Source organism: Cetorhinus maximus, chromosome 7 (genome assembly GCF_964194155.1).
Source record: "Cetorhinus maximus chromosome 7, sCetMax3.hap1.1, whole genome shotgun sequence".
Lineage (NCBI taxonomy): Eukaryota > Metazoa > Chordata > Chondrichthyes > Lamniformes > Cetorhinidae > Cetorhinus > Cetorhinus maximus.
Genome location: NC_135885.1, coordinates 135,284,175 through 135,297,105, shown reverse-complemented (window position 1 = coordinate 135,297,105; position 12,931 = coordinate 135,284,175). Strand labels below are relative to the sequence as shown.

Here is a 12,931-nt window from a genome sequence, read left to right as displayed (position 1 = left end):
TGATTGGCTGAAGCCGGAGGAAACCGCCGATTGGCTGCCGGCTGACGCCAGTGGGAAACGTTGATTGGCCAGCGCCCGAGGCCGCCGGTGATTTGTCGCGGGCTGCCGCAAGGAGAAGTAGGTGATTGGTCCCAACAGGGGAACGCCACTGGTTGGCTGTCTGCTGCCGTCAGATGAAGGTGCTGATTGGTTGCTAGCTGCAGGAGGGACATTCAAGGCAACGAACTTGGAGAGGGGAACGCTGAAGGTAAAATATAATCAATATAATGTAAAATAGAAAGAGATGGGGTAAAATGTAATCAATATAATGTAAAACAGAGAAAGATGGGGTAACATATAATCAATATAATGTAAAATAGAGAGAGAATGGGGTAATATATAGTCAATGTAATGTAACAGAGAGATTGGAGAGGAAATATAATCAAAATAATATAAAATGGAGAGAAACTGGGGTAAAATATATTCAAAATAATGTAACATAGAGAGACTGGGGGGGGGGAGGAAATAGCAATATAATGTAAAATATAGAGAAACTGGGGTAAAATATAATCAAAATAATGTAAAATAGAGAGAGGTCATGGTAAAATATAATCAATGTCATGTAAAATAGAGAGAGGCTGGGGTAAAATATAATCAATGTCATGTAAAATAGAGAGAGGTCATGGTAAAATATAATCAATGTCATGTAAAATAGAGAGAGGCTGGGGTAAAATATAATCAATGTCATGTAAAATAGAGAAATGTAAAATAGAGGCAGGTGAATATGTGAGTGAAACTGAGCTAAAATATAGTTAATTTTTTTTATTCTTTCATGGGATATGGGTGTCGCTAACAAGGCCAGCATTTATTGCCCATCCCTAATTGCCCTTGAGAAGGTAGTGGTGAGCCCCCTTTTTGAACTGCTGCAGTCCATAGGGTGAAGGTACACTCATTGGGAAGGTGTTTCAGGATTCTCATCTGTGGTAGTAAAGGAACGGCAATATAGTTCCAATCAGGTTGGTGTGTGACTTAGAGGGGAAGTTGCAGGTGGTGGTGTCCTGAAGCATCTGTTGCCCTTGTCCTTTGAGGTGGTAATAGTTATGGGTTTGGAAAATGCTGTTGAAGGAGTGTTGGTGAGTTATTGCAGTGCATCTTGTAGATGGTACACAGTGCTGCCACTTTGCACTGATGGGGGAGGGAGTGGGGGGGGTATGATGATAAATTTATAAGGTGCTGGTTGGGGTGCCAACCAAGCAAACTGCGATAGTGCTGAGCTTTTTGGGTGTTGTTGGTTTTGCACTCACCCAAGCAAGTGCAGAATGTTCCATCACACTCCTGACTTTTGTCTTGTAGATGGTGGAAAGGCTTGGGGAGTCAGGAGGTGAGTTACTCGCCACAGAATTCCCAACATCTGACCTGCACTTGTAGCTACAGCATTTGTATGGCTGGTCCAGTTAAGTTTCTGGGCAATGGTGATGCCTAAGATGTTGTAGTGGGAGTTCAGCGATGGTAATGCCAATGAACTTCAAGGGGAGATGGTTCGATTCTCTCCTGTTATATTACTTGCCATCTATCAGCCAAAACCTGAATGTTGTCCAGGCCTTGTTGCACGTGGACAAGGACTGCTTCATTATCTGAGGAGTTGCGAATGGTGCTGAATATGACATCCCCACTTCTGACCAAGATGGAGGGAAGTTCATTGATGAAGCAGCTGAAGATAGTTGGGCCTAGGATGCTAGCCTGAGGAACTCCTGTAGTGATATCCTCAGGCCAAGGTGATTGACCTCCAACAACTACAACCACCTTTTGTGCTTGTATGACTCCAGGCAGTGGAGTGCTTCGCCTCCCCCACCCCCATCAACTGATTCCCAATGACTTCATCTTGCTATCCTTGATGCTATATTTGGTAAAATGTTGCCTTAATATTAAGCACAGTCACTCTCACTTTCACTTCACCTGTGGAATTCAGCTGTTCTTTTCTTCATGTTTTGACCAAAGGTGTACTGAGGTCTGGAGCTAAGTGGTCTTGGAGGAATCTAAAGTGAGCATTGGTGACCATAGATCAGGTTATTGGTGAGTAGGTGTTGTTTAATAGCAGAGTCGACTACACACTTCATCACTTTGATGATGATTGAGAGTAGGCAGGCTGAATGGACTGGATTTATCCTGATTTTTTTTTGTGGACAGGACAAGTGTCGAGTATAAGAGGGAGAGGGGCGTTACGGACAGGAGAGAGTCAAACAGCATTGATTTCCTCTTACCACCCGTCTGTATGCAGAAGGTGTTTTGAATTAATATTTTTTTAAACAAATAGGCGGTGGTGTGTTTTACCATCAATCGGTTTTTGTGATCCAATTTACTAATAATCCACAGCAAACTTGAGTAGAATTAACTCAGAAGGTTAGTTTATTTTCCACATTCAAAACCCGGGTAAGGAGTGTTCACAACATCCCTCACACGGCGCACACAGACGCAGATAGACACAGACATACACACAAATTTTATAGTACAAGAACCACTGAAATGAATATTAGTTCACGTGATTTCTGGAATCCAAAGTCAGAGTCCAGTTGCGTTTGAGCTCAGCTGGCGAAAGACCAGAGTTGTAGTATTTGCTTTTCTGTTGGTGCTGACCGCAAGATGAAGTAGGTACACAGCAACTGAGTCGGTTCTGCAGGCGATGCTACAAAATCTTCCAGCAGAGATAGGTTTCAAGGTACAGGCTGTTCTTCTGCCTGGAGGGGCCTGCTTCTTGGTGACTCACCAGTTGGATGTTAGAACAGTAGACTAACTAGTTCTCATATAGAGATTTCAAAATGGTCACTGGACTTATGTGGCCTTCCTTCTCCACAATGGCTTCAAAAAGAGATGTTCGTCCAGAGTCAGGAATGGGCTTTGATTCCAGGGCTGATAATGTCCCAGTCATTAATTGTTGAAATTGTTGAGGGCCTGGTGTTTGGGAAGCAATTGTCTAACCAGTCACACTGACTCTGCTAGCAAGATGAGCTTATCAGATGCAGACGTCATCCCTGTGGTTCCCTTTAAAGTGGGCTTGGACAGCCCTTGGTGTGATATAAGTCTGTTAGCATCTCTGTAGGTATAACAAGTTCTGATGTGTCAGTCTCCTGGCCTTTTGTGATTACAAGCAAACTGTTCAATGAGGTGTGAGATTCCAGAGCTGAGCAAAGACTTCTTTTGTTCTTGTAACTTCTGGGGATAGCTCCAAGACAAAGGGTCAACCATGTCGTCAGGTGACTTGTAGCAACCATCATTCTAGTTCAGCAGGAAATCCATTTTTAAAAATAATAATAAGGATAAAGATTTGGATATACAGTGTTGAGGTTTTTATTGGAACCCAACAGGGGTAAAGTGCCGAGTGTGAAAGAGACCAGAATGAAGAGAGGTAAAGTACTGAATGCATTAAGTGTAATGGGATTCTCTTATAAGAGAGGAGTAAAGTGCCCAGTTCAGAGACTATAACAGAGACTGGTTGAAGGGAAGTGTTCAGTGGTATACTCCCAGGGGTTGGTATTAGACCCAGTACTCCATTGACATATATTAATTACCTGATCTTGAATACAATGGGGTATTATTTGAAGTTTACAGGTGCACAAAACTGTACAAATAGTAACAGAGTGAAGAAGATATAAACGGAGGTCAAGAGGCTGTAGATAGACTGGTGAAATGGACAATCACTGCCAGATCAAATTTAATGCAGAGAAGCGTCCTGTTATCTTGTGAAAATATTCATTTTCAAATCTCTACAATCCCTTCCTTATATTTTACGAGGCCTCAGATCTGTCCTGCTTTTGTTCCACTTGGATGTTGTTTGGCTTTTGCCATGATTCTATGTTGAAGCTGTTTATTGTCAGCTGCTGTCCCTTTCTTTTGGGCAAAATCAGTTATTCCGATTGGTAAAACTAACCATGATGATTACACCCCTTTTTTTGGTGATTCGACAATGCTGAAGTTTCACCTGTGTTACACAGATAGTCAATAAGCAGTAATGAAGGAAGTAAATACACAACATGTCTCCTTGCATCTTCCCTCTGCCTCTGATATGTGATTGCTTTTTTGACGGAGGCTGCACTGTTTTTTATTTGGTTGCGCCATGTGCAGCAATCCTGGGCGAGCTTCTCCCAGGGCTCGAAGTCGATATCAAACCTTCTAAGTGAAGCCTTCAGAATGTCATTGTAGTGCTTCCTTTGACTGGCATGACATGAGATTGCATTCCAGATTCAAACTCCCCATAGAAGATTTACTTTTTAAAAATTATTCGTTCATGGGACGTGGGCATCACTGGCTAGGCCAGCATTTATTGCCCATCCCTAATTGACCTTGTTCAGAGGGCATTTAAGAGTCAACCACATTGCTGTGGGCCTGGAGTCACATGTGGGCCAGACCAGGTAAGGACAGCAGATTTCCTTCCCTAAAAGGCATTAGTGAACCAGATGGGTGTTTTTATGACAATCAACAATGGTTTCATGGTCATCATCAAACTTTTAATTCCAGATTTTTTATTGATTTCAAATTCCACCATCTGCCGATGTCCCCGGATGTTTACCCTGGACCTTTGGACCCTAGTCCAGTGACAATACCACTTTGCCACCTCCTCCCCAGTGAGTGAGTGGCAGGCATTCTGGCTACATGACCAGCCCAACTCAATTGTGGCTGTCTCAAAATGGTGTGGATGCTTAGCTTGCCAGCTCAAGTGAGCACCTCCGTGTCTGGTATTTTGTCCTGTCATCTGATCTTCAGAAGCTTCCAAAAGCAACTCAAGTGAAAGTGATTGTGCTTCTTGGTACGACACTGGTACACGGGTCCAAGTTATGCATGCGTAGAGCAGGGTGGGCAGGATTATTACTCTATAGACTTGCGGTTTGTGGGGTAGACTTATTCTTTCATTCCCAGACTGATATTCGAAGCCTGCTGAAGGCTACATTTGCTTTGGCAATTCTTGCATGTGCCTTGTTGTCAATATAGACAGCTGGAGAGAGTGTGCTGCTGAGATAAGTGAACTTATCCACAGCTGACCGGTTCTGGTCATGGGCTGAAACTTTGGGCTTGAGGTAGGGCTTTCCTGGAGCAGACTGGTATGTTATTTCACTTTTCTTTCTGGTGATCGTAAGGCCGGAGTTGTCGCATGCATTGGAGAACACTACATGTCCAGCTCTGAATCAGCAGCTAGTGAAGAGTCAACAAACAGGAAATTGCTAAGTGTGTCCTTGGAGACCTTGGTCTTTGTCTGGAGTCATCTCAGGTTGAGCAGTTTCCCTTCCGTGTGATAGGTGATTTCAAGGCTAGGATCACCATCATAGAAAGTATCTGAGAGCTTGGCAGAGAAATATGCTGAAGAGGTTTGGCACTAGTACGCAGTCCTGTTTAACTCCATTAGTGACTGGGAATGGGTCGGAAGAGTTGCCATCATCCAGGATACCCGTGAGCATGCCTTCATGGAACTGTTGAACCATTGTGATGAATCTTTCAACTCATGAATCCAAACCACTTGTCAAATGGAAATTGGGGCAGCTGACCGAGTTGAATTAGTCCAGTTAGCCAGTTGGGCTGGTTCCAGTTGAATTGTTTGCAGTTGACCAATTAACCTGGCCCCAGTTGAAAATTATTTAGGCCCCTGTTGTGACCAGTTAGATTGGTTTAATTTTACTATCTCAACTGGTTCCATTTGAGACCAGCCAAGTATCCAAAACTTGCGAAAGGGGAAAACTAGAAAATGAATTCACCTACTCTATTATGTTCACATAAGTACTGCTAATAAGTGTAAAAAAACTATCTATGGGTCAGTGTAGTTTAAAACACCCTCTCCGCAGATGCTGTCAGACCTGCTGAGTTTTTCCAGGTATTTCTGTTTTTGTTCTAGATTTCCAGCATCCGCAGTATTTTGCTTTAATAAAACACTCTTGACTGGACAGTGGTTTTAAATGTCATTGCGATGAAGAATAACACAAAACACATGGTGCAAAAATCAAATAAACAGTGCAGAAACCAAAAATAAACTAAACATAGTTAAAGTGCAAAAATGTTAAATACTAAACTTGGACATTATTTATATTATTGAAACGGGATGGTTTGCCTGATTTTTGGCCTCCCAATTTTCTCTGAATGCTGTGTAACACTTTTGCGACAGCCCTGCGATGAAACAAAAACAGTTTGACACATAAAACATAAACAGTTAAACACAGAGTGCAGACAGAAACCAACCAAAAAAAACCAAAGTTAAAGTGTAGAAATGTTAAATTGCAGCTGTTAATCAAGGTGCAGAACTTAAGCAGTTATTCACATTTAGGAACATGGGACTTAGGAGCAGGAGTAGGCCATTTGGCCTTCCGAGCCTACTCTGCCATTCGATGGCTCATCTGGTTGTGGTCTCAACTCCACTTTCCTGTCTGCCCCCTGTAACCCCTGTCTCCCTTGTTTATCAGACTCAGCGTTGAATAAATCCAATGACCCTCCCTCCAATGCTTCCATGAGAAGAGAATTCCACAGACCAACAACCCTCTTGAGAAAAGAATTCCCCTAATTTCCATCTTAAAAGATCTCCCTTTTATTCTTTAACTGTGTCCCCTGGTTCTAGTCTCCCCAACAAGAGGAAACAATCCTCCCAGTATCCACCCTATCAAGTCCCCTCTGTTAGACGTTAGATGGTTCACCGGATTTTGGTCTTTAGCACAGCCGTTGCCTACATATTCAGGTAAGGCAGGGTTTAAAATATGTTTAGTTAATCTTGTAGTTCACTGTCAGCTATTTGATCTGTTGTTACAGAAATGGCAGTAGAGTTTGTGGACATGTCCCGGCCTGGTAATGCCCATTTAGTGAAAACCTCCAATTCACCACATCTTGATTCCCAACGTGGCTGATGAATTGTATAAAGTTCTTTTTACTTGTTTAATATACTTGATTTAATTTGTATCTAACTGGAGTTGAGCAGTGTATGTACAATGCATGTTTTTTATTGACTCTGGAAGTTCATGAACAGTTCACCGATGCTCAGTTTAAGTTCCACCAGAGCCACTCGGCTCCAGATCTCATTACAGCCTTGGTCCAAACATGGAGAAAATAACTGAACTCCAGAGGTGAGGCAAGAGTGAATGCCCCTTAACACTAAGACAGCATTTGAGCATGTGGAATTATAGAGCCCTAGCAAAATTGAAATTAATGTTAATTAGGGAGGAAACTCTCACTGATCAGAATCATACTTAGCACAGAGGAAGATGGTTGAAGATCATCATCTCAGCCCAGGGTATTGCTGCATGAATTCCCCAGGGTAAGTGCCCTAGGCACATCCATCTTCAGCTGTTTCAAAAATGATCTCTCCCAATAATAAGGTTTGAAGTGGGGTGTTCACTGATGATTGCACAGTGTTCAATTCCATTCGCAACTCCTCAAATATTGATGCAGTCTGTGCCCACTTGCAGCAAGACCTGGACAGCATTCAGGCTTGGGCTGATAAACGGCGCTTAGCATTTGTGCCACACAAGTGTCAGACAATTACCATCTCCCCTTAATGCGCAACAGCATTGCCATCGCTGAATCCCTTGCCATCAACTTCCTGGGGGTTACCATATATCAGAAACTGTACTTAACTGGACAAGTTACATAAATACTGTAGCCACAGGATTAAGTCAGAGACTGGGAATTCTGCAGTGAGTAACTCAATCCCTGACTCCCGAGTCACAAGTCAGGAGTATGATGAAATACCCCCAATTTGGCTGGGTGAGTGCAGCTTCAACAACACTCGAGAAGCTCACGTCATCAAAGACAAAATATCCTGCTTGACCAGCATCCCATTAACTATTTCAAACATTCACACTTTTCACCACCAGCACACAGTGGCAGCAGTGTGTACCATCTACAAGATGTACTGCAGCAACTCATGAACCCACGACCTTTATAACCTAGAAGGACAAGATCAGCAGACGTATGGGAACACCGCCATCTGCATATTCCCCTTGAAATCATACACCATCATGAGTTGGAACTAAATCACTGTTCCTTCACTGTTGCTCTGTCAAAATCCTGGAACTCCCTCCTTAACAGCACTTGTGGGTGTACCTACACCAGGTGGACTCCAGTGGCTCAAGAACATGGCTCACCACCACCTTCTCGAGGGCAGTTAGGGATGAGCAATAAATGCTGGCCTAGCCAGCAATGCTTACATTCATGAATGAATATGAAAAAAGTTGAGTCATTTAACATAGTTATAATTTCAGCTTTTCACCCTGCATAAGATATTGCACAAAATATGTTTGCCTAACTAGAAATTGGTTCCTGTTGTGTGTACAATGAAAAATCCAATTCTGCAAGATATATTACTTGATCAATGGATACAATAGCTAAATGAATTATACAGAGATCCTCACTTGGTTATTGTGGCTCTGCAGAAGCAGGACATATAAGCAGATATGATACAGTGATTGGTGCATTGCAGTTGGCACAACTTGCTTAGGCTAAGTAGCATTTCAAGGATACCTGATTAATAAGGAAAAATGCACAGAAAAGATTATTTTTATATTAAAAAGGATCAGCCTAAACAATTGACCAGTAAAGAATTGATCCTCCATGTGAAGAGACCTACTAAAGTACTTGTTTCATTTATTTAACTGAAGTCTGCAAATAAAACATTTATTTTTCCAAGAAGCAATCCAAAGTACCACAGGCTCTTTTACAAACTTCTCTCCAACCTCTCTCTGAGGACGTGCTGCACTTACATACTTCTAATTACAGCCCTTTTTTGCAACACTAATTGAAATTTTCCATTGCCTACATGTACTGAACAACTTTAATTCAAAAATGGTTCATGTGAGCTCCATTGAAGGGAATCCTTTTTTTAAAATCTTATTACCATTTTTAATTCAGTGATAATGAATTTTTGGAGAAGAGATGCTATCATTTATATGTCCATTTCTACAGTGTTTTTAATAGTCGTTTGGTAGTACAGAACTTGATTGCTGAAAATAGAGACGTGTCGAAGCTTTTCATCTTGCACTCATCAGGACACTTCACAAGAATACCATTATAAGGGGAATCAGCAATTTATACTGTATGTGCTGATTGGTTGGCAAATGGACTCTGATTGGTAGAGGCATTACCATGGAGAATGCACCAGTGATGGTGACTGACAATTAACTGTCAAGCATTGTTTGAAATTTAAACCAGGCAGCTTGACCCTGATTGGTCAAGGCATTGCCCTGAGGGATGAGTCAGCAAATGGCTGTCACTTATTTTGTTTAGCTGAAACAGACGCAATGTGTGTACATGTTTTTTCTGTCTGCAAAGAACTGAGCCCGGTGTATTGATATTAGCTTCCAGTACACGCAAATGCACCACACTGTGAGACCAACTGACAATCTTAAATTGGTTGTCAGCATAATTCTTAGCACATTAAGAATTATTTAGTAAATGTTGTCCAATCGTGGAATAACATCTGATGTTGGACACTGTGTTTTGAGTTTTGCAAACACGGGCTGTTGGCTATGGTCTGTACCTTGCCCATTGCGAACATCAGCTGGGACATGCTGTTTGATACGATTCTCTAGTGTTTGGGAAGTACAGCCAACATACCTGCCATCACAAGGGCACTGAAATTCATATACCGCATTACCTATTTGTGTAATAGGCAGAACATCGTTTTGGCTTGACAGCAGCATCCTGTAGCGAATACCACTAGTGTTGCTACTGCATAGTAGCAGTGTGAAACAGGTGAACAACATTAGATGCGATTCCACGATTGAACAACATTTGCTAAATAATCCTCAGTGTGCTAAGAATTACGCTGACAACTAATTTAAGATTGTCAGTCAGGCTTGCAGTGTGGTGCATTTGCATGTGCTGGAAGCTATATATATTAATACACAGGGCCCTGTTCTTTGCAGACAGAAAGAAGATGTACACACATTGCGCCTGTTTGAGCTAAACAAAACAAGCGACAGCCATTTGCTGATTCATTCCTCAGGGCAATGTCTTAACCAATCAGAATTTCAAACAATGCTTGACAGTTAATTGTCAATCACCATCACTGGTGCATTCTCCATGGCAATGCCCCTACCAATCAGAGTTCACTTGCCAACCACTCTCTTCACGTACAGCATAAATTGTTGTTTCCCTTTATTCGTAATCTTGCAAAGCGCCCTCATGAGTGGAAGATGAAAAGATTTGAAATGTCTCTTCTTTCAGCAATAGTATTTTTAAGTGGAAAAATGTGCCAAAGTGCTTCATAGAAACATAAGCAAAAAATAACTCGCTTGACTTTTTTAAAAAAAGTATTGTTTATTTTTGCATCTAGATTCTTGTTTTCCCAATGATAAACAACTGAAAGTGGAAAGGTGTTGCATACTGTTAAAAAGGGGTAATGGGAGATCTGAAGAGTGAGACCAGGATGCACGTAACGCCAGACACACCTGGGCGGCCTCCTGTCTCAAACCCTTTTGAGAGCCCCAGTGATTATGCAAGTTTGCATGAGCCAGTGGTTCCCAGTCCTTCTGTCTTCAGATTGGTGAAAACACCTGACTCACAGGTTAGTTTGACACTCTTCAAAGGGAGAATTCTTTTTTCTTATGTTGCAAACACACTGTTATATTTTAATGATTTTTTGGGTTCTGTACATAAAACTAATTAGCAATGCTGTATTTTAAGTTGGCTGTTTTAGAAGAAAGGATATATACTATATAAAAGCTATATTTGAAAGCGTTATCCCAGATTGGATTAGCCAGTACTAAAATTAAAGTCATTCATAAATAGATAGGAGGGAGAAGAAATGTTTAAAAGCAAGGAAGACACTGAATGTCGTTTTGTCTTTAAATTTACACTTGTTTGGGATGACTTAATATTTTGTCAGTTTGAAAATTGCCAGGAGAAATGCATATTCTCCAGCTTAGTCCAGAATCTTGAGCACATAATTGAGGCTGGCAATGCAGTGCAGCACTGATGGAGTGCTATACTGTCGGAGGTGTCGTCTTTTATTGCTGTTTTGAGACTTACCAGTATGTAAATGCGAACACACGAATTAGGAGCAGGAGTAGACCACTCGGCCGCTCGAGCCTGCTCCGCCATTCAATAAGATCATGGCTGATCTGAATGTAACCTCAACCCCACATTCCTGCTTATCCCCAATAACCTTTCACCCCTTTGTTAATCAAGAATCTACCTAGCTGGTTGCTGTGTTCCTTACATTCCAACAGTGACTACAATTCAAAAAACTTTGGGATGTCCTGAGGTCTTGAAAAGCAGTATATAAATGTAAATTATTTTTCGCATCTGGTGAATGGCTTGAAAATATGCTACTTTCCTTACTTAGACACCTGGAAAATTCAGATGGTCCATTGGAGAGCTAGCCATCTTGCATCCAATTGAAATTGACCCAGAAGATGTTCACCAGCAGTCTGCATACATGAGCTGCACCAGGTTACCAGTTTTATTTTACTATGAGTTGTATACAGTGCAGTCATTAAATTGGTATGTGTATGTGTCTTTTGATACTCTTTCTTATCTATTTAAATTATATATGTGGTATAATTTTGTTTGCCATTTAGGAGGGGAAACTTATGAGGCACTCTCACTCTAGAGGTGTTTTCTTGCTTAATTTAAATTCAGAATGATTTCATAATGTTAGCATTTCTTCAATTAGTTTAGTAAGTCACCCATCATATTTTCTGAATAGCATTGCAATTTTTTGCATATAGGATTGCATAGTGGATTAGACTTAATTTGACCTGTTTTGACTTTAAGTTTTAATTCCACATTATAGTGTACTTCTACCAGTATATCGCTGAAAAGGGACGCTTGTTGTCGAAGCTTTTTGTCTTGCACTCATCAGGACAATTCGCAAGAATACCAAATGTAAAGTGAACAACAATTTGGTTGTTCCCTTTACATTTGGTATTCTTGCGAATTGTCCTGATGAGTGCACGATGAAAAGCTTCAACAACATGTCTTTTTTCAGCATTACTCAAGTTCTGTACTACCCAACGACTACCAGTATATCATTATTTCCAATATCCCTTTTGCTAATGAGACAGGTATTTGAAGTGTGGGCATTTCCAATTATGGCCTGCCCAGATATAAACCGCATAGTCTTGATTGTTCATTATCTGCATTGGTTGAGGGCTAAAACTTCTAATCACAATATTGTCTGATTCTAAAGTAGTAAGCTACAACAATGAGCAAAACAATATCTCTTGTGTTCAAAAATGTGGGTAAAAAAATTAAAAAGTTAAAACCATGCATAGAATTCCTTGTTATATTACCATAGGGAAAGATATTTTTTCTTTGTACAGTGCTAGAAGTTAGTTTCAAAATCAGCAGAATTGTGACGATAATATTACTTTTTAAAATGTATTTTTTTGTTTGTTTATGCTTTTAGATTAGATAATGATATTGAGGCAAGGAAACAAAAAGCCATTGAAGAAGTAAGTGCTTAGACCAAAATGAGGAAAATGTTTTGGTGTGATATTAATATTAGGTAAAATCCTGCCAGCAGGTCTCGCTGAAACTGGTTAAAAACCTTCTCAAGTGACTAATTTTACGCAGTTCTTCAAGTACAATTCATTCATCCACATACACTTGATCTTGGGTATATAGTTCATTTTTTTAAAAGTTCAGCAACGCATACCAAATTTAGATAACAGGAAGAAAATTAAAACATTTAATTCATTTTTTCAGATTTAATAACCAATGCACAATTTGAATTTTCAACATTTTTAGTTGTTTAAATAGATTAATTTAATTCAATTTTATTAATAATTAATTTGATTGAATTGTTTAATAATGTCAATTTTTAAAATTGTCTCAGAATTATAGAATGATAAAGAGTCGAAGGAGACCATTCAGGTCATCCTGCCTTTGATAGAGCTGTTCAGCTCTCATGCTGTTTCTTCATAGCTCCACACATGTTTTCCCTTCCAGAGTTTATCCAATTTCCTTTTGAAAGTTACTGCTG

At 40.5% G+C, this 12,931-nt stretch overlaps 1 protein-coding gene across 6 annotated transcripts in view; it reads left to right on the top strand.

Moving 5' to 3' along the window:
* The first annotated feature begins 170 nt into the window (after positions 1-170).
* Positions 171-12,931, top strand: part of bora (bora aurora kinase A activator) — a 33,297-nt gene continuing 20,536 nt past the window's right edge. For 3 of the 6 annotated variants that reach the window (XM_078545996.1, XM_078545997.1, XM_078545993.1), the window contains exons 1-6: positions 171-247; positions 1,978-2,052; positions 2,167-2,260; positions 10,280-10,510; positions 11,291-11,397; positions 12,356-12,401. In XM_078545996.1, coding sequence (XP_078402122.1) covers positions 10,346-10,510; positions 11,291-11,397; positions 12,356-12,401 — 318 coding nt within the window. In that variant the 5' untranslated portion in view covers positions 171-247; positions 1,978-2,052; positions 2,167-2,260; positions 10,280-10,345. The remainder of the gene's footprint in view (positions 248-1,977; positions 2,053-2,166; positions 2,261-10,279; positions 10,511-11,290; positions 11,398-12,355; positions 12,402-12,931) is intronic. The other 3 variants (XM_078545994.1, XM_078545995.1, XM_078545998.1) reach the window with 3 other exon arrangements.